We start from the raw sequence: 20,987 nt of genomic DNA, 5'->3' as shown, positions 1-20,987 counted from the left end.
TTCGCCTGAATCAGCAACAAAGTCCAGCTTCAAGCGTCCTCCTCTTCACAAAACCTTGAACGTTCTCTCGGGGTGGCACCATTCACTGGAAGCACTGCCGCCTCATTAATGCGATGGGTGAGAACTGGTTTCGAACGCGCCAATGTTAACTAAAGAAAGAGCTCAACCCGCCCTCCCAGCGTGGCCCCTATCTCAGGTGATCGTCGCAGTCCGCTTCGAAATCCAGCATGTTCCAGCGTCGCGCGCACGGATGCACTTTCTTGCTTTCGCTAAGTTAAGAAGAGAAAACCGCGGGATCAACGCAGAGGCCTCGCGCGTGCAATAAATTGAGCGAGTGCAGTGTTACGTGGAAGGAATCGTGGATATGCGCGCTTGTTAATCGCGCTGGCCGAAGAGCCCGTGATCGGACTCTGGATGATGCGATTGCGCGTTATGTTAACTTATGGAAACTGACCGATCCGTCTGAAGGTTATTCGCAGAATCGCTGTTTCGAGCATCGTCCGATAGACAAAACGAACCAGTAAGCATTAAAACGTTCCTCCCATTTTCTCGCACTCGAACCCACATGCGTACCAAACGCCTCGCATGCATTTACTCCTTAGTGAGTCAGCGATGTTCTTGCTTACATTCAAGTTTTGGTTCGCGCTTCACATTCGCCCCAACAACCGTAACAAAAGTTTGCAACCTTCAGTTTAACGTATATTAAAGAAACAAGAAGTTCAACAAAAATTTTTTTTCCGCAAATTGTTTAGTCTTCTGGGTGCAAAGCAAGTTTCAACTATTCATTCCCCTGTGCGTGATGGCTTCGATTCCCGCTCCTCTGCATACAGTAAACAAGGTGACCACGACAACACGCGCTCAATAATAAAGCGCCTAAGCTTTACGGCTTACTCCTCTGTTATGCCACTATTGACACGATGAGTGCTCAAGCCCAACATTTGTTTAATCTGGAATTTTCTAAGTATTTGGTGTGCGCTTTCCTGGTATATGTTTTGTATACACTCTTCTGGTATTACACAGTATTTATGGAAGTTGCGCTGGCACAGCTGGGCTAAAAAGAGTCAGTTTCCAGTGTTCCGCTGTGTGAATCCATAGGTCAGCTTCTGTCCCACGGTGGTTTTTAAGTTATTGCACTACAGAGGCACAGAATCCCACCGTAAAACACGCCTTGATTTGCACGCTATCGACAAAGACTGCATATAGGGACCCGCTAAAAGAAGACATTTCGAAATGTATGCCACCTTCTCATCTAATTGTTGGGTTTTGAACCTTCGTTTCATAGAATGCTGGTCGCTGTGCACACAGGCCGCTGTGCTCTGGCGGCGCTAGTTCCTTTGTGCTCGTGGCGTCGTGTCAAATATATATTCGTGCTGTTTGCTGGTAATTAAGTTTGTTTGTTTTTTATTGTGTGGTAGCCTCTTGCAAAAGATTTCTTCTTCATAATTCAAGCTGCATGATACGTGTTTTCCAATCGTACATTTGGCTGAGTTTCTATTCGATTTGAATATTGATGTGCCATTTCACACAATTATGAACGCCATATAGACAAATCTCCGCTATACGCTGCTCAAGTCGGTGTTGCAGTGTTTAAAGCATGCTGTTACTTTTCACAGGTTATACGTCTTGTCCACGCTGATTCGATACCGAATGCGTACGTGAGAAAAACCGCCTACATCTGTTCACAGCCTCCATCCAACCCTTTGTCTAGATTTGGTCCTCTGCTTACAACTTAAAGCCTGGCCAAACCCGGAGCTCAAGAAAAGCAAGCCCGGCCAGGCCTGGCACTATCAAGGTGTTGCTGTCGTAAGGACGGAAAGGGGCACCTCTTTGGACAAAGCAACACTTTATTTAACGTGATCCATTGCAAGTAAAATAAAAGTGTTAGACCTACTATGTGTGCGATATAATGGTTTCATCCTAGAGCCAACCTTTCAACAAGGTGACTTCTCTTCATCAGGACCCTTGACGAAGACTAGTACTTTTTTTTAAACGTTCGCTCCAGGATGGGACTTCCTTTCTCCCACCAACTGTTGAACACTTCAAGTCTCCTTCGCGCCGAAACATCCTTGTTTTTGTTTGGACGATGACTATTCTACAGAAAAACAACAAGCCATCAATTGATTGTGGCTTCAGACAAACACGACGTTCGTGCCTTATAGACATCGCTGTTTCATTCGCTGCTTTCGCACATAGCCGGAACTACGAACATTCTCTTGGCAAGCAGAGCAAGTTTTCTGTCGTCGGACTTTTTTTCATCGATAACTGCAATGAAGTGGAAGTGGATCAAGGTAATGGTTCTACTGGTACGAATGTTTGCGCTCTTGATGCTGTTAATTATGCCACAGTATTCATGCACCTGGCCAGAGTCGAGATCTGTGTGCGACTCGGCTCCCCCAACAAGGCAATACAGTGTACCGAACCCCAGTCTAGACAAAGTCGAGCTACCCAGACCCAGCCCGATGGCCGGGCCGGGTGCTGGCTATCGAGTTGAGCAGCGCTTGTGAGCCCCTTTATAACAAATTACTTGCCCATAAGTCATCGTTTTAAACCGCAACCCGTCATGGTCCCTGCTGCGTCTCTCTCTCTCTTCCAAGAAACAAGTCTAAAGGCCAAAGTTGGTTCGCATATAGGTGGTACGCATGTAGAATAACAAAGCATTGTAGCATTTAGCATGCGAAAAGAATTAAGACTGATGTAGCATGCCAGACAGAAGCCGGAACTTCCTGTATGAAGCAACCTTTTCATAATATACAATGTAGTCTGGCTAATCTCAATCCCAAGCGGCGAACATTTTAGCGTCCGTTCATTATACTTAATCTCACCTTAAACATCGCATCCTTTTATTGAGCTAGAATAAGACTAACACAGCACAAAGGTGTACTTCTGAAAGTAATTCCTGGCTCAAAGGGACATTCGCTCACAACAATGGACTATGTACGTACAGCTCACAAGTATAGTTCAGCACGTGACTCTGCTTACAACAGTAGAATCAAAAGTTAGTCGAAATGTTAGATCTAAAATTAGGATAAAAAGAAACTGTGAAAAAAAAGTCTAAACTCTCAAAACGAGCTTCAGTTATACTGTCCTCAAACCGGCATTTGGAAACGTGAATGCATCTTTGTCGTGGCACTGATCCTTGGAGGGTCAAAGCTAATTGTTGGCGCGCTCATGGGACAACATGACGTGGTAATTACGATCTCAACTTTTCTAGCGTCAACATGTGTGGAAGGCTGTACGTTGATTCAACCCTGTTTCCACTCAGTACTGAGCGTACTGATATCAACATATCGTCTTAGTGGTCCAAGCGAGCAGTCAGAAGAGGCCACAAGCCTCACACAGGTATCGGAATACTATGGCTAACAGGTTTGAGATAACTACTTGCTTTCTCCGCACTCTTATATATATATATATATATATATATATATATATATATATATATATATATATATATATATATATATATATATATATATATATATATATATATATATATATATATATATATATATATACGACGTAACAGGGTGCTACGTACGTAACACTATGTAAGAGGGTGTCATACAGTGACCTATTATCAAACACAATTTGCTTTACTTCGTGTGAGGCAATGCTACTAGAGGAAAGAGCGCATACAGAAGGATCCGTGTGATAAACAACCGGAAAACTGCGTATGCCTCAAGCACGCCACGAATATATTCATTTAACGACTGGAGCACAAAACAAGAGACGTCACTGATTGCTGCGCTGTAAATGTGCTCTTTATGCAACACAAGTCAATGGTATCCCCTGCCGTTACAGCTGTGGCGTTAGGCTGCATCTACATCGCTTTGCCAGCTGCAATTATAGGCGACTCGATCAGTTTTATTTCCGCTTATTTAGTACGACAGCGCAAGTGTTCTCTTTCTTTTTCCGTCGGTTTATGCATGCCGCTGGCCACGACATCGCCAGGACTTGCACCATTTGCAAGCCAAATAAATGAACCTTTTCTACAGTTAGGCCATGAGCTTTATAATATAGGAAGTCACGTCACGTATGCTGTCCCCACGGGCGTGTTCTTGGTCGCTATTGCTTTGATTTCCCTGCCTTGTATTTCATTTGTCGAACCTCTTCGGAGCGTAACTATCTTTCGTTCTTTATTTTTTTGTCATTGCCTTAGCAAGCCTGGCCGGAAATACCAGTTACTAGCATCCGCCCATATTTCGAACTCGTTTCTTACCATATTTCGTACGGCATTGCGTCTTACACAGATTTCTAAATCTGCTAACTTAGCGAGCGCATTTATTTAGATGTCATTTTTGATAGCTGATTATGGCTTACGTCTTGGTGTTAGCTTGCCGTACCCGTGTTCTATTTCAATAAAAGCCGCGATATTCTGCCCTATTGACAGTGACATTGTATCTAGGCGTTAACAATGTTTTGTATGTGTTCTTTTTTTATTTTGCATTAACAAATCGACTTGATTAATTGACTTGCGTCTAACCGCAGAAACTGCAGAATTTCCTGTCTTGTTGCAGTTCTTTTCTTATTGATATTTAAGCAGGTGTGTAAGAAGTGCTTTATTGCTAGAACGTTTCTTATATCACCTGTATTTTCCTCTTTTGATCATCGATTATTTTATAGTTTTCGGGGAAGCCAGCAATGCAGTAGTTGCTAACATTTCTAATTCAATACAAATAAATCAGTAAACATGAGAACCAACCCAAAAGAAGTGTATGCCGTAAAAAAATGTAAGACAATGAAACGCAACAAGGTAGTGTCCATTTTAACTTGTTGTTTTAACATGCACCAATTATAGGCTCACTAACCATTTCTTTTATATTTTTTGCAGTAATTCATGAAATTGTTTACTTCGGACGTCATGCTGGGATATTAAATCGACTTGGCCACAGAAATACTTAACAAATCAATTTTAGAGCACTCTTCACACCACTACTTACCAGGGTGCCATACTGTGACCTATAATCAAGTGCAATTGACTTTACTGCGTGTGAGGTAATGCTACTAGAAGATGCATGGTAGCTTCTTATTCGTATTTCAGCTCTTCATTCTATGCTTTTTTATTCAAGTATGGAAGAACTCGGTGCTTATAAGAACACTTCAATGCTACTGTGGCTAGTCAATATAGAAACCAAAGCTACCATACCCTCCCTTCCTTCTGTAATGCCTCCTCGATTTGTAAATTCCTTTTACCAAAAACAAGTTCTCTACAACACTTCTGTGGTATCACGGTAGCCTCTTCAAAGACGTCGCTCTTTTGTTTCTCGATCGCGATAAGTCCGGAACCTTGAAGAATTCATGCTTATTGAATTTGTAAGACCCAGCTGCTCTGCAATTCTAAGTAGCTAAGAATTTGCACTGCTGAACTCCAGAAAAACTAAATCTGCCAGCTGTTCCATGCATGGCATCAAATGTGAGCAGGAAATGTCGAATCTAGAGCTGGGTAACTATCTAGGATCACTATTTCTGGTATTATTATGCGTTCTTATAACTCTCAAATTCACGTGCCCTCATTTTTAGTGTTGTGCAAATAGTGATTTTTGAGACCAAAGCAAATACGAATCGCATCGATATCGAATATTTTTCGACTAGTTTTTTAATAATAAATAGCCGTTATCACAACTAATGTAAAACGATGTTCACATTCCAGTAGTATTAAAGTTAGCAAGTCTCTGTCAATAGTTAGTACGTTATGAAGCGTTGTTTAATAAAAGCACAAATGAGCATTGTGAGCAAACAAGTAGTGTCTGCGCATGCACAGGGCTCTCCAGAGAGTGCGAATTATGTCCGTACTGCCTTTAAAGTGTGGCTACCTAAATGACGTAACCTGCTTCACCACGCAAGTTATTCTCATGATTGATATCTATACTACCCCGCTGGCTTAAATCTTTACCGTACTTTTTCTCCAATTCTGTGTTTATTTGGGCGCAGTTGACGTGTTGAAATACGTGAAAAGTATTCAAAATGTATTCCAGTTTATGAATAGTGACTATTCGATTCCAAGACCGACTCGAATAGGACACTATTCGATTCTCCTCCTAAACACACACGACAAACAACAAACAAACGACACGACACCCCTCCTAAATTTTGTCACAGCAAACGCCTTCTTCGATCATTCTCCTGTCTCATTAACATTTAGCTCAGCGACTTTCATAGCTTTCTCTACCGCAAGACGCCGCACTTTCTTGGTCGCTTTCGCAGCCTCCGGTACTGCCACATTAGCATGTGCATTGGCACCGGTGACAGTGGCATACCGTTCTCGTTGCATTGCCAAAAAGCTACCTTGTCTTCCGCTGGCTGACTTGTACGTTTCGCTGAGCAGATAGCGATCGCAACACCCTGACCTTGCTTCGTAGCAAACATTCGTGTTTCCGTCTTCTCAGAGTAGCAGGACGAAACCTCTGTAGAAAGGTAATTAGCGTCACTGTTCTTTTTTTTTTTCTTCTTCTTAAAGCAAATGACCTACTTTTGCTTGGCTCTAGCTCCATATTTGGGTTGTATTTGAAGCTCAATTTGGCACAGTTTTAATAAAGTGACAGCACTATGGATGCTTTCTTTCGCACAGCTAAAGAGCAAAGCTTCTTCACTTACTTACGCAGATAATTTTGCTGATTCAATATAAAGTATAGAAAGGGCAGGTAGATTTCTTATTTTTATTTTTTCCTCTGTTTAGCTCTGTGTGGAATGTATCTACTTGCCTGAACATCAGGTGATGTTCACGCCATTTATGAAGTGCCGGAGAATTAGGAACAACATGTTAATTGCAAAACCTTTGTTTCTTGCCTGTTTAGAGGCGTTGTATGGAATGCTTACAAGGTTTTCCCGCTGCCCTGGGAAAATCGGTGATGACAGCATTATCATAGATATAAAGAACAGAGATCGTGTTGTGGTTTACACGTACCTAAAGTTAGAAGTTTGAAGGTTAATTCTGTGATTTTACGTTCATGGCGGATGGCTAGTTCTCTCCTTATATTCATGCGTTATACAAGGTGCGTGGTCAGTTATGTGTGGTTAAGCGGTGAAATAAGGCATGTCTTTTATAGTTTTACGAAATAAAAAGCTTGCTGGTGCTGGTTTAGGTTAAACTTTAAACTAAGTAGGCTAATCACAGGTGTTGTAGAAAATTACCACCGATAGCGTTTCATAACTTTATAACCATGTTTTACAAACCACGTAGGATGTCTTTTTCAATGTTCTCAAAGAACTCAATGTGCCTAAATCTTCACATTTTTTTTAAACATGGGTGTGCTATCCGTAATACGTGGGCAAAGCTTCAAGAGCGTCTGATGATTACGGGCTGCGCGGAAAATTCTTTATGCAGCTGCTGAAATGTGTTAGGCAGTCGTTATCCTCAATATCTCCCAAAGTCTCAGGCGAAGTGAACGCGTCACGAAGTTCACATTTAGTGGATATCAAAAAGGAAGAAAAGTGGTTTTAGGGGTGATGTGGGGTAAGTTTATTGCTCCCGGCTTGATTATGGTTGGTGTAAATGTTTACGTAATGGGGAATACTCGTTTACCGCCTAATTTCGTGCGATGTCCGTAATGTGTTTTTCTGATGTCCGCGGTGAGCTAAACGAAGCACCTGGGTTATATATTTGGGCAAAATAAGAGGAAGTTTATGGCAGATGTGTAGGCCATATTCAAAGTGTTTGAGTCAGTTTTGCACTAAATTAGGCATGCAATCTGTGTCGTACGCACGACGCAGAATTTTGCCCGCTGTCCTGGGAGAGCTCTAACTACCGCCAATATATAATGTGCTTTAAACTGGAGAACATTATAGTCAATGTGCATGTAAAGCTAAATGTGTGTTGTTGGAATACTGTTCTGTAAAAAAAAAATTATTCTGCAAGTGCTCGAAAGCGTTATTCACCTGTTATCCATTGCTTCGTGAAATACCAAGGAAACTCTACGTCAGAGCGAATTCACATGTGGTAAAAATTGAGGGCGTATTAAAAGGAACATTTAACTCGGAAGCTCCTACCTGTATGAGAATGGAGAAATCATTTTCTCAGCAACCATTCCGCAAATTTTGATTAGGTTTGTTGCACTTAATAGAAAAAGTTGAAATCTGGAGGATTTACGAAGCAGATTTTTCAATTAGGCAGTCAAGGGCTTCTTTTTTTGAAGAAAATACTTGAAAATTCCAAAATACAAGGGAAAGTCGACCACCAGATTTACAACTCTAACGCAGAACTAAAAACGATATCACAATTCTCTAAGCTGCTCCTAATAATACGTCTAAGGTGGTCAAACGCGATATGATATAGACCGCTCTGAAATATACCTTTGATTTAGGAGTAGGGCTTTTACAAAAACCCACGTTCACACTGTAACAATGTCACGTATGCTGTAAATATATATGTAAATTGTATTCGTTTTGGATGCTTAAACAGATGCAGTTTCCAGAACGGCGGTATATGTTTTTGATGCACAGTTGCAAACTTGTAAACTTCCTACATCAATTTTTTTTAACTTACGGATGTTCTGAAATATTTGTAAAAATTTTCCATACACAAACACAAATTCTGCTTGCGTGCGTAGTTAGAATTTAATTTTTACTTTCATATGCAAACAGTTATTCGAATTGTTCCAGCTGTTATATATATATATATATATATATATATATATATATATATATATATATATATATATATATATATTAAAAGCAATTCGGTGCATTACCTGTATTTGAATGCCTGGCACAGGATTAGTCCCGAGCTGAAGCTTCCTCTGAAGTGCCGCAGTTGACCAAACTTTAACGTTTCTTTAGCACTTCGATTATAAACTTTGCAAATTATTACTGAACCCTTGTTTTCATTTCCATATGTTCATGCGTTATACGAGGCGCCTGCCGCGTCCTATGTGAATTAAAGGATTCAAATCAGCTATACTTTATGTAAGAGGGAGAGTAGGCTATGGGCGATGTGTATAGCAAAGTTCAAAGTGTGTTCTTTAATTGAAGCCCTTACTGTAATTTACGTATATAAGCACTCCGGAGTGTTATAAGTGTCCTGAATGAACGATTCAGAATCTAACCCACTGTCCTGAGCGAACCACTGCCATGTGTTGTAACTTTAGCTATATATGCTAAATCTCCTCCTTCTTCTTCTGCTATAACAAATACAAATAGACCTTATTTTGCCTCTTGTTTCTGCCTGAGTTTACCCTTTTTATTAGTCAAGCTTCTCGAGTTTGGTTTAGAGAATTCATCTACCACTCGATACGTACGATCCAGACTATAATATAATCAATGCTTCCTAGAAAATATTGAGTATACTGTTTCTAATAAAATTATAAGAGCTCTTTAAAATTCCTGTGTTATATATTCGCTGAGGGAGAGAGCGACAGTAAATCTTTTGTATTAAATCACAGCAATTTCTGCCTTTTATTGTACAGCCGTCTACATGCTACTTTGCATGGGGAGATGTTAGATCAAAAGACCCTAAAATAGACAGAAGTCGTAAGGGAGAAATGTGACAAAAATTCATTTGTATCGTGAAAAGCCAACAATGACACCAAGGAAAACACAGGGGTAATTACTTGTACTTGTAGTTAAAGAACTGATAAATAAATGGCAATGAAAGTGGATGAAAAAACAGCTTGCCGCAGGTGGGGAACGATCCCACGTCTACGCATTACGCGTGCGATGCTTTGTTGGCTTTTCATGATACAATTAATAAAAATTGGGCCTCTCGGTGAACCCCCTTCTTAAAGATTCACTTGGTATCTTTGTGTAATATAATTTCCAGTGTGTTGCATCTAAAATAAAGGCGATGTGGATATATAATCCGGTTGTTCTAATGTGCAGATATAGCAATTCCAACAGCTTGTCAAGTAACCCGACCCGATATTCTGAAAATGAGCAAGCAAGTTTAAACAAAGTCGCCTGGAAGACAATGCTCTTTGTCAGAGTACTGAAGTTAAGCGGAATTCGGCTTGTTCGGGCCTTAGGGTGCCGACCACCATTTAATGTCATAGCTCCCCTTCTGCTACGGAATAGTTTAGGTTTATACTTTGAGCAAGACAGTTATACTATGAACAGAAGATTTACATTGCTCAACAAAGCCCTTATTTCCCCGCAAAGCAAACCCAAATTTGCTTAAAGATGTCAAAATTCTGTTTGCCGAAATGGAACCCTAAGACTTGACAATAGCTGAACGCCTGAGTAGTGGCGTAAATTTTACCAGTGAAAGCCCTCGCTATAAAAAAAAACGGTGAAACTCGTCGTATTCGGTCAATCCTATAATCCGCGATCGGTCTCACTTTTTCGCGGGCTCATATATTCACTCATTGTCATTCACGTCACATAATACGAAAGAGAAAACAATAACGCATCGTTTTGTGTGTTAGTATGTTTGTATGTTAGTCTGATTATCTTTTGTAGCATGTGTCAGAAACAAAAAGGATTCGCAGTTAAACTATCTCAAACTCTGTCAGCTATTGAGTGCCTTCTGAAAAAAAGGGTCCGTATTCATAAATCTTCTTACGCTGGCATTGCTCGTAAGCGAAAATTCCAGCCAATCGTGATGCTATACATATAATTAGCGAAGGCGCCTGACTAATGACAAATATCACTCACGAACGAAAAGTCTTTTTTGTTTGTTTTTTTAATTCGACCCCAAGGCCCGTGTTCACGAAGCTTTACGTCCGTTAGGTGCTCTTTGCCATCGAACTTTACCCAAGCAGCGCGACTGATACAAGAACACACGGGTACACGAATACCAGAACACAAGCGCTTGACTGTTCGGAATTAGTGTTTCCGTGTGTTTTAGTACAGTTCTGAAGATGAACTAACTAGCCCTCACAACGATGTTACTAATGCTCTTTGCCATTGACCGGCCCCCTTCGCTAATATTACAATAAAAATTCTACTTTGTGAACACTTTGCACCGGTTGCTTAGTGGTTGTGGTGCGGCGTTGCTAAGCACGATATCGCGGAATCTATTCCCAACCCCGACGGTCGCATTTCGATGAGGGCGCAATGCGAAAACACCGATGTACTTAGATTTAGGTGCACTTTAAAGAACCCCAGGTGTTCCAAATTTATTGAGTCCCCTACTGCGCCGTGTGTCATAATCATATCGTGGTTTAGGCTCGTAAAACCCTGTAGTTTAGTTTTTTAAAGAACGTTTTGTGAATACCGGTCCAGATTTTTTAAAGATCGGACCTTGGTTTAGAGCTAGCGTACATAGTATATACTCCAATCACTTTCTGTCGGCGCCGCCCACGTTTGGTCATCGGGTTTAATGACATGACAGCTGATGGCAAGCAAAAACTGCCTGAAAGCAATTGGTACGACCAGGCTGAGCGCTATTGCCACCGTTTGAGAATTCTGGCCCTGTTATCACAAAAAGCTTTTACACTGGAATTCTTTTTAACGAGACACCCCGGACAATCCTGATACTGGAATTATTAGCGAATGCAAGCAGACATCAAACCAAGTCATTTACGAACAAAATGTTTTTTTTTTAATTCAGCCCCTGGTCTATACCCGACAGTGCACACAGTTCTTGAAGAACCATGCAGTCTCAGAATTTTCGTAGCATGACCATACTGACGCACTGCTAGTAAAATGAGCTTATGTATATAAAGCTAGAGAAGTCTTCCTTGCATTTTTAACTCGGGTTCTTTTAGCAAAAGGGTTGTTTGTCACTTAGACGACTTGTCTCTTCTGCAGTACCTGTTACGTAGTACGTTCCATAAAGACAATCATACATTTCATGAAATCTGAAGCAGCACTTAAGATTGAATTGTTTTATTTTACTTGAAACCGCATTTGTAAGCGGCACAGTTGCTTAAACTGTCTGATTGTGTTCTACCTAAGGTATACATTTGTAGCCGTGACAGAACAGCAAAGCATGTGAAGAACTCTTAGCTCAATACAAATGTACTTTCGCTTGCAGCACAGGCTGTATGTCCTGTAATGTGAAATGGTAGTTTAACCGTTTATTTAAGCTATTTCTCAATATATCTAGGTGCACAGTTGCATGTTGAAGGCGTAGGACATTTATTACACACATCAGCATGTTTCAGGTGCAGTTAGGTAACGGGACACTTGTGTACTTTTTCACATATTATTAACTAGTTTGTTAAAAATGCATTTACACTTAAGCATTAGGCTCTCTGGAATATGCCTTTCTATAGGGTTCGTCACAGCTTGCTTCGAATGCATGAAGAATCATTTTAAGCGGAACGCTTGTTCTTATTACTTAAGGGGTAAAAAATAGAACACACAAAAAATTTATCCCACCTGGAACCTAACTGGCACAATATTCATGGCGTCCACTGCATCACCTTTGGTAACTTGCGTACCCGTATATGCGGTGCCTCTCAGATGGCTTACTTTTTGTGCAAGCATCTTTTTATTGTTTTAGTGTGTTGCGCTCTAATTTGTGTGTACTTTCCAGTATTATGAATGTGTTTCTTTAGGAGTACCATTATTCACATTTTATTTTCATTATTGCAGAGCAAGGGGCGAAGACGAAAAAAAGCGAGATGGCAAACACGGTGCGTGTTTATCGTCTCGCTTCATTCGTCTTCGTCTCCAGCGCTGCCCCCACCCATAAATCCTAACGAACTTGCCCAATTACCTGCTCCTTTAAACGTAAATATTTTTGCGACTATCTTACGATGTCGATTCTTGCGTCGCCCGTTGCGCCATATGTTTTTATTCAATAAAAGCAACAATTAACACAGTGCCAGCAGTTTAACGTGTTCTTTATTATACAGAAGCACTTTCTATGAAAGCTTATTCAAGGGCGAAACCAAAGTTCTCACCGACGCAAAGGTGCGAAATAAAATTACCTGATTTGGCAATGTAAATTTAGCGCACACTGCTTTCGTTAAAACGTACGGTCCATCTCACGCGTATGTTGCAATCGGTTACAAGCAATGCATTCTTCGATGTTTCCCGAAATGGCTTCGCTTTAATTATTTACAATTTTCACTTCTATGTGGGTCAACACTTTGCTCATTACATGCTCTGGGCCTATTTTCTTCACTTACTTTTTTTTTACTGCACATTCGGCTACTTTTATTGCCGACTTGTTCCATTTTATTTCGCCGACTTCATTTCCTTCCTCTTGTTCTGCTTGTCTATTCAGGCGCCTACCCAATCTTGGGGATTGGCCAAGAATGCTCTCATACCCAGCGGCACGTGATCAGTTGCACATACCCTGTGGGCCAAGTTGTTGTATACGCGGCGAAACAACAGCAGCCAGCACCCGAATAAGTGAAGGAAGAGGCAAACGAAGCTTCGCTTTAAAAAACGAGGATTACTTTTACTTTCCGAGCTACATCCTAGGAAGACGATGGTGGCTTGCATTTGCCCTTTCCTCCAAAAGCGATGGTGCCGGGCTCGTCCAACTCACAAGTGTGACCATCGCTGCAGCGTTCTTGAAATAGCGGAGTGCACACGTCTCCGGGGCACTGAAACATGGCACGAATATTACAATCACGATGCATGACCGACCAAAATTTGAAGTTTTCTGCAATGCCTACGAACAGACGCACAAGAACAGGATATGCATTGGAGTAAGCTTCGATATTCTTCGAGGGACCTTCTAATTACCCCTTCTGGTCTCTTTTAGTACGCTTTTGACGCTCATTTGTAATTTTTTTTGTGGCATAGTTATTAATCAAGCTCATCCTCTAATATTCTTCACTGCTCTGTTTTTATAATGGTACGATCAAAAATGTTTGTTTACAGTACCAAAATAATCAGACCACTGCCAACACTAGTGTCAAAGTATCGGCTAGACTTTACAAGTATAGCGATGTAATTGTGACTTCAAAATTACATAATAAAATTAATTGAAAGTGAAAGTAAGGCATGCAACTCTGCTGGAAAACATTGCGACAAAGTGCACGAGACAAAAATAAATTGACTCGCCATCTCATCCCTGTGAGAGTGGTTGTCCAGCGAAGCTGTTGAAAAGCACCACTACAACTGCTGAGAGGGGTATGCAATGCTTTATGGCTTTCAAGTAATGGTAGTAATGGCAATTTATAGTAATACTGGCAATGTGAGTAATGGTAATTAATGTTGGCACGACGACGCCGCTGGTCGTATTCCCATTTTTTTTTTCCTTTGCCGCTCCTCGTATTCATGGTTAGCACTTCTTGGGAGTCCTAACCATGCGTTGCCTACCCGTAGCGGTGCCGCAACAACAATGAAATCAGTTGACAGGTTGGTTATTTGATATATGAAAGGCTAGTGGCATCACTCCCCACGTCACAAGCTGCCGTAACTACGTGCCCCACAGTAATCTTTACGGGAAACATGGGCGGGCTACGTGCTTCGCATTCTTATCAGAAGCGCCTTATCATCAATGGTGTGGTTTGGATGCTTGCTTTGTGTTTCTTATTTGTTGAAACTAATCGTATGTTGTATGTTGAATGCGTGGTACCGATGAATGTATGTACTTTTTGCTTCAATCGCTGGAGGTTCTTTTTGTGTGTGTGTGTGGTGGAGGACGCGCCGCAAGAAATTCCGACCAGCTAGAGGCTAACAGCTTTGCTGTAAAAAGACACGGAATTCGCTTTTCTCATATAATCCATACTTAGCACGCTGGCCTAGTGGCTGAGTACAAGTTGTTGCTGGGCGAGTTGGTTGAGATCTAATGAATACATTGTTGCGAGGAATACAATGAATACTTACTTGCCCTCCTAAGTTTAATTCTCGACATATCGCTTCTTATTTGCTCTCATAAGTCTTTATTTTCCTGTTAGCGCAACAATGTATGCATTGGCTTAGTGGCTACGGCCTACTGCTGCTGACGGCCGATGATTCCCGGCCATGACGGCCGCATTAGGATTGAGGCGGAATTGAACAACTCTCGAATACTTTGCCTCTACAGCACGTTTAAAAAAAAAAAAAAAAAAAAGCAGTCGAAATTGACCCGGAGCTCCATCGTACTGCGTTCACTCATATATCTTGTGCCGCCTTAAAGCGTTAAGCCCCCTATAAGTCAATAAATCTGAAAGAATTTTATTTCTTCCACGAACGTGTGGCAGCCGATAAATCAGCAAATGCGTGACAGGAATACTCGTAGACATACATACCTTGTAGCAGAAGTCGCAGCAGCCGCAACTGCCCTTGTAAGACCCGCACTTGCAGTCGACAGGCTGGCATGTCGCTTCCGCGCAATTCACATTATCGCATCTTGGAGGGCTAGTGGCAGATATACTGAAAGATCAACAAAACGAGATTCAATGATTTCCTCTGGTTCCTAAAGGTTCACATACTGCTCCAACAGTTACAAATAAAGTTTCCTGAATGCTATGCAATCTTGTACAAAGCTTGCTTGGTGTCCCTGCTCTGTTTCAAACTTTCTCAAAGCATCCTGCAACGACCTCTATTGCTTATAGTTCTCTGTAGTTTTTGTTTATATTCTTGTGATTGTAATTACATTGACACTCCAGGCGAATTTTCGGCGTTGCCGTCACTGTGGTGTTCTGGATATATTTAGCGTGAGCATTATTCACACGCTTCATCTTCTCATTTGTACTTACTCATCATCACCGTTTTGGGTCTGTGTCGTGGCGCTCTCGCTCGGGAGGATGAAGAAGAGTCTAAGGTTGTCTCATAAGTGGTGGAGATGCTGGGTACCTGTTCTTCCGCGTTCGCTGAGCACACAAGTTCCTGAAACCTTTCACGGCAACCCATCCGCTGGCCACTTGGGTTTCCATAAAACATACAACCGCGATAGGAGCCATTTCTTTTGGTCAGGCATGTCTGCCTTTGTGACCAAGTCGCCTCTTGCGTTCACTGTCAACGGCGGAAACGACTGACGTCGCCTCCTGCAGGCCTTTTACAGCCCATCTCACGTCCCGTGACACTTTTTACCATCCTTTGGGTAGACCTGGTCAGACCTCTTCCCATAAGGCCAGCAAATCATCGATAGATCGTGACAACTGTCGACCATCTCACACGGTACACAGAGACCGCTCCTCTACGCTCTATTTCGACCTCAGAGGTTGCTGCCTTCTTTCCAGACGCCATTGTGCTGCGTCATGGTGCTGTTGAGCGATCGCGGCAAAACTTTCATGCCAACATCGATCGAACCAGTACTCAGAGCTTCTGGCACAGTTCATAAGACCACATCCGCATACCACCCTGAAAAAAATGGCTTAACAGAGCGATTTCATCGCACACTAACAGATATGATATCAATGTATATCGGGCCAACCCACCACAACTGGGACAAACTTTTACCTTTCGTGACGTTTGCTCACAACACCGCTGTGCAACGAACTACGGGGTACTCTCTCCTTTCTACGTCATTTACGGCCCCTCGCCGGCATTCACCATCGACGCCGCTTTCTTAAATGTTTCAGCGAACACCTCGACCAGTATACCCGAACAGTTCGTCTCGAGGCTTGATGAATGTCGGCAACGTGCTCACTTCTACACAAAAGTCCGTCAGCTAGATCGCAAGCAACGTTACGACATCTCTCGTCGAGACATCTCCTTTCGTTCTCGAGAGTAAGTTCTTTGGACGCCCATTCGTACACCCGGATTGTGTGAGAAGTTTGAATCACGCGTCCTTGGGCCCTACGTTATTAATGAACAAACACCGCAGTTAACCATCATGTTACTCCCGTCGGGGTTTCCTCGGACCGTCATTACCGGGGCTCGGAAATCATTCGCGTTTCAAGTCTAAAACTTTTTGCTCGGTGTTTTCTTCCTTGCTAAGTTGCAGTCTGCCAGGCCGCTAGCGCACGGGAAAATTAGCCCAAGAATTATTCACGCGCTTCAGCTTCTCATCTGTACGAACTCATCATCACGGTTTTGGGCCTATGTCATGAGGCTCTCGCTCAGGAGAACAAAGAAGAGCCTGACGGCCTAAACTTTGTCTCATATTATATATAAACATCAATAAAATAGTTTGATGGTCGCATTAAGTCAAAGGGCGTTTAACAGAGAAGCCACATATACTAACCATTACACGACCAGCTTATTTCTTTCTTTCTTTTTTTTTTTTTGGTATGCCGTGTGCCTTAGCAGGGAGAATAGAACAGTCTTAAGAATTACAGGCGTGGAAGAGACGTTTCGTACCTGCCAGGGCGCTGTTACTCCTACCCAGCAGTAGTCGTCTTGTGTGCTTAAGCGCGCCAATATGTCGCAACATCGCATAGATTGAAAACCGTTCGAGGAGTCGTTGCCGTGGTTGCCAAAGCAACCAGTGACAAGTATCCATCATGTGTGATTGATCAAAAAATGTTTGGATAATTCCAAGTTATACCGACAAATTATCTTTCAGGACAGCTATAGAGCAAGTGCTGCCGGAAGGTGAAATTACATGTTAAAATAAAAGCAGTTTTTCCTCGGTACATGTAGACTCCTCGATACATTCGTGCTCGGTACATTTACAGACTTACACATGATATTTAGAAGAACTGCGCAGTATGCTTGCGCCGTGCCCCATCTTCCTAGGCCTCCATTTTCACCATGAAACAGTACCGACAAGCTCAGGCTCAGATCCTTTTGAAGCCTTGGAAAACTTAGAGGGATTGGATTTCTTGGGAACTCCTGGACAACGCTGATAGGCTCACTGGCAATGTGTAGAAGCACGTCCTTTTTTTTCATTACTGTGACCCGTGTAGTACAACGACCGCTTTGTTATGTTCTATTCTGTTCTGAGTAAATATCGCACTGCAATTTTAATCGTCGTTATAACGCGGATGGTGGGCCGCTACAAGTCATTGTACAACGGTATTCGTCTGTAAATATATATTTACGATACCTTACAGGTTCCACAAAGAAACATTAAGCAAGGAGGGACGCACAGTATTGTAAAACAACAAGCGTAAACAAACAAACAAAAAAACTCGATTAGCGCTGAACTTGTTTTATTACACATTACGAGAAATCACTAGATTGCCTAAACTTGAAGAATGCAAAGAAACTTGAAAAGTTGCTAGATACAGCGCAACCAGCGGTTAAAAAGAATATGATAGGTGTATTGTTAAGAATTTGGAAAACGACATTACCCTTTACAGAGCAACCGCGAGCAGCGGATTTTCTTCGATTAAGAGATATCAATGAATCCTTGGATAAAAATGGCGACGAATAGTTGTGCAGCGCATGAAACCTTTAGAGCGAATAATAGGTTGGGTGTATCAAAGCAACAGCTCAAACGTCAGTGGAGGACAAACGCAGTCGGCGGCAACATAGGAATGGATGAAGCGTAAAGAGATAAGCAATATGCGGCAATAGCCTGCAGCCGTAATTGGAGATCCCCTTGACCTGCACTGGACTTATGTGGGGTATTAGACGTAAGGCTCATTACGATAATGGAACTAAAAAGTGATACGCCAGCTACGAAGACTTCTAGCATTGCGCTCATATGACGGTGCATCGAGGGGCGGAGCTGGATCGCCATCGTGACAACAGCTGGTCGCTACTACTCACCACGCGGCCACCGCCAGCACGACCAACAGGGTGGGAAGGAGCGAGGTCCTCATCTTCGTTCCTGCGCAACACGCCAAATACAGCGAGGACCATTAGTACGTCCAGCGCGTCCACAAAATCACTGCGGCACAGAAATACCACTGATGACGGCTCTGCGGACGTGAACTGAATACATTGTGAGTCAAGGATTTTCGCCGCTACAGCCAGAACTTCCGCGCTCAGTGTCATGTGTGTAGTTGTTACCACGGCATATATATATTTGGAGCCCGATAATTCGCTTTCTCTCCTTTCGGTGGGCCCGTGTCTTCATACATCCATTCTCATTTCTGCTTCCATCTTTTTAGATGTGTGCAGCCAGCGAACTTATGGAAATCTTTCTTGCACGCAGAGGAATCAGACCTATAGAACATCCAGCTCATCTGCAAAATTTCCCAACCTCAAAGCAAAGCGTGTCGTTTCACCAGCAATAAGGGCTGGAACGGAGAGCCACTCCTACTACAAAGGTCTCCCACTCGGCGTGCGTGAGTGCGTTTGTGATACATCAGGGCTTACGTTTAATCTGCGTGCATTTGTTTGAAGTTTGTAACAGCCCTATTTTTCAGTGCTGCTGCTTCGTTCAAGCGTTTTTGGAGTTCTAATATCGAGCCTTTTTCTGCAGGTGATCGCCTTGGTTCCGGCCGCATGTTCTTGTGTCCCAGTTCCTGTTCATTTTGAATGGCTCAAATGTATTTTGCCTAAACCTTGTAGATGATTCTGTAAATAGTACATCGAGAAGTTTGGAGTGGCGATGTACTAATGTCAGTGTATTGTTGAACCACGCAATATACCGCCCGACACTAGGAAAGTACCGCATTTGCACAAGGTGAATCGGGTATGTCAAACTACGACCCGTTCAGCACCATTTAAAATGTTCGTTTTATGTAAACCACCCACTTTTTTACATAGACAGGGGCTTATATGCCTTATTAACTCAACTATAGTGGTTTTCTCGCCTGCTTGTAGCAATTACAATTCGTTATTGCATTTAAACTACAAGTGATCCCGTTTGCATGTTTCTATGTTAACGGAGATTTGACTTCAACATCGTAGACAGACCTGAAAAGTGGTAGTAGAGAAACGTTTCCTGAACTGTAGTCGGAAGCATCAACCTTGTAACACACTTCATAGGACACATCAGCTGTCTGTATACGCTTAATGTCTGTGAATTATTTCGTTCTCACAATTTTTTGTTTGAGCATTCTGTCTTTTTTTTATTCCCATAAAGACAGACAGAGGAGTTGTCGCCGTTAACCAATGATGGTTGCTCTTTTTCATCGAGTCCTTAAATGACTGTATATATATATATATATATATATATATATATATATATATATATATATATATATATTAATTTGTCATTAATTTATCTAATTAGTTTGTCACTTCTTTCACTCAATTAGCAAATACAAGTAATTTCCCTTATATTGTCCTTGGAGTCTTCGTTCGCTGGCTTCTTATGATATCATTTTTTTTTTAAATGGTATCCCTCGGTTCCCTTCCTTATCGTTCATTACATTACGAGGGTCCCTAATCCGCCAACATTGATGCCTTCAGGTAGCATGTGTGGGTTTATTGACAAGTTGCCGTCACCCATATAGATCACGTCCTCGTGGCGCCTGCGGCAGAAGGGATGTTCCGCATCAGCCGCCAAGGTGTGTGAGTGGTGGCGCTGGCTAACGCTTCCAGGGTTAGTTCTAGTAATAAAAACAAAAGTACCCCAGAAAGTTGATGTGAAAACGGCGCCGCGGTAGCTCAATTAGTAAGAGCGCCGCACGCGTAATGAAAAGACGTAATTTCGTATCCCACCTGCGGCCAGTTGTCTTTATGAATATATATATATATATATATATATATATATATATATATATATATATATATATATATATATATATATATATATATATATATATATTATCATCTTTGTTTCTCTCACTTTCACTCTTGATGAGCTTTTTTCTTCCTTTCCTTTCTGCTTGAGGTAGCGTGCCACAATTCTTCGCCTTTCGGCCGAGACAGCGAGTTTTCACATCACACAAACTTTGAAACTGCCCTGACGAAGAGAGTTCCTCTCGAAACTGTTGGCAAAGAATAATTCTAAATTTTCGTTTAACACAACGTCTCCCTTGGGCCACCATTGCTTCAAATAACAAATGGCCGATAGATCTCCTGCCTCCTCCTGATATATATATATATATATATATATATACTAAACACGAGCAGATGATTGATGATCGCTTTAATGACGATGGTCACGTAATTAGTGTGTCACGGTGAGGTGAATCGAGTAAATCGGTTCTGTATACAACAGCAGTTTAGGCCCTACTATATCCAAATTTCAATAAAGCGCGTGTGTTCGTATGCCAGAAATTCCAAAAAAAGGAATTTTCGACGATTTCGCTTACCTCAGTCGAAGCAGCTCAGCAGCCTTTCGTCGTCCGCTGTCGTGCAAAACTTCACGCTGGTCGTCGTCTTATAGCCGAGCGAAGAAGGCTAAAACGCGCTCCAGACGGCACGTGCTCGTGCAAATTCCC

General features: G+C 42.0%; 1 protein-coding gene across 1 annotated transcript; it reads right to left on the bottom strand.

The window, feature by feature from the left end:
* Positions 1-13,256: 13,256 nt before the first annotated feature.
* On the bottom strand, positions 13,257-20,966 carry LOC126531716 (8.6 kDa transglutaminase substrate-like). Its single transcript, XM_050179399.2, has 4 exons — positions 20,859-20,966; positions 18,418-18,478; positions 15,066-15,189; positions 13,257-13,430 (listed from the first exon to the last, which is right to left on the bottom strand). Exons 2-4 carry the CDS (start codon positions 18,468-18,470, stop codon positions 13,302-13,304), a joined length of 306 nt encoding a protein of 101 aa, XP_050035356.1. The 5' UTR covers positions 18,471-18,478; positions 20,859-20,966; the 3' UTR covers positions 13,257-13,301.
* Positions 20,967-20,987: the final 21 nt, after the last annotated feature.

The sequence above is a fragment of the Dermacentor andersoni genome, chromosome 5, assembly GCF_023375885.2.
Source record: "Dermacentor andersoni chromosome 5, qqDerAnde1_hic_scaffold, whole genome shotgun sequence".
In the NCBI taxonomy this organism is placed as follows: domain Eukaryota; kingdom Metazoa; phylum Arthropoda; class Arachnida; order Ixodida; family Ixodidae; genus Dermacentor; species Dermacentor andersoni.
This window is presented reverse-complemented; position numbering and strand designations above follow the sequence as displayed.

Coding starts and splice junctions, on each gene's coding strand:
- LOC126531716 (XM_050179399.2), bottom strand. CDS start 18,470: ATGAGGACCTCGCTCCTTCCCACCCTGTTGGTCGTGCTGGCGGTGGCC. Junction 15,190..18,417: donor GTGCTGGCGGTGGCCGCGTG/GTGAGTAGTAGC, acceptor TTGATCTTTCAG/TATATCTGCCACTAGCCCTC. Junction 13,431..15,065: donor GCTGCGACTTCTGCTACAAG/GTATGTATGTCT, acceptor GCCATGTTTCAG/TGCCCCGGAGACGTGTGCAC.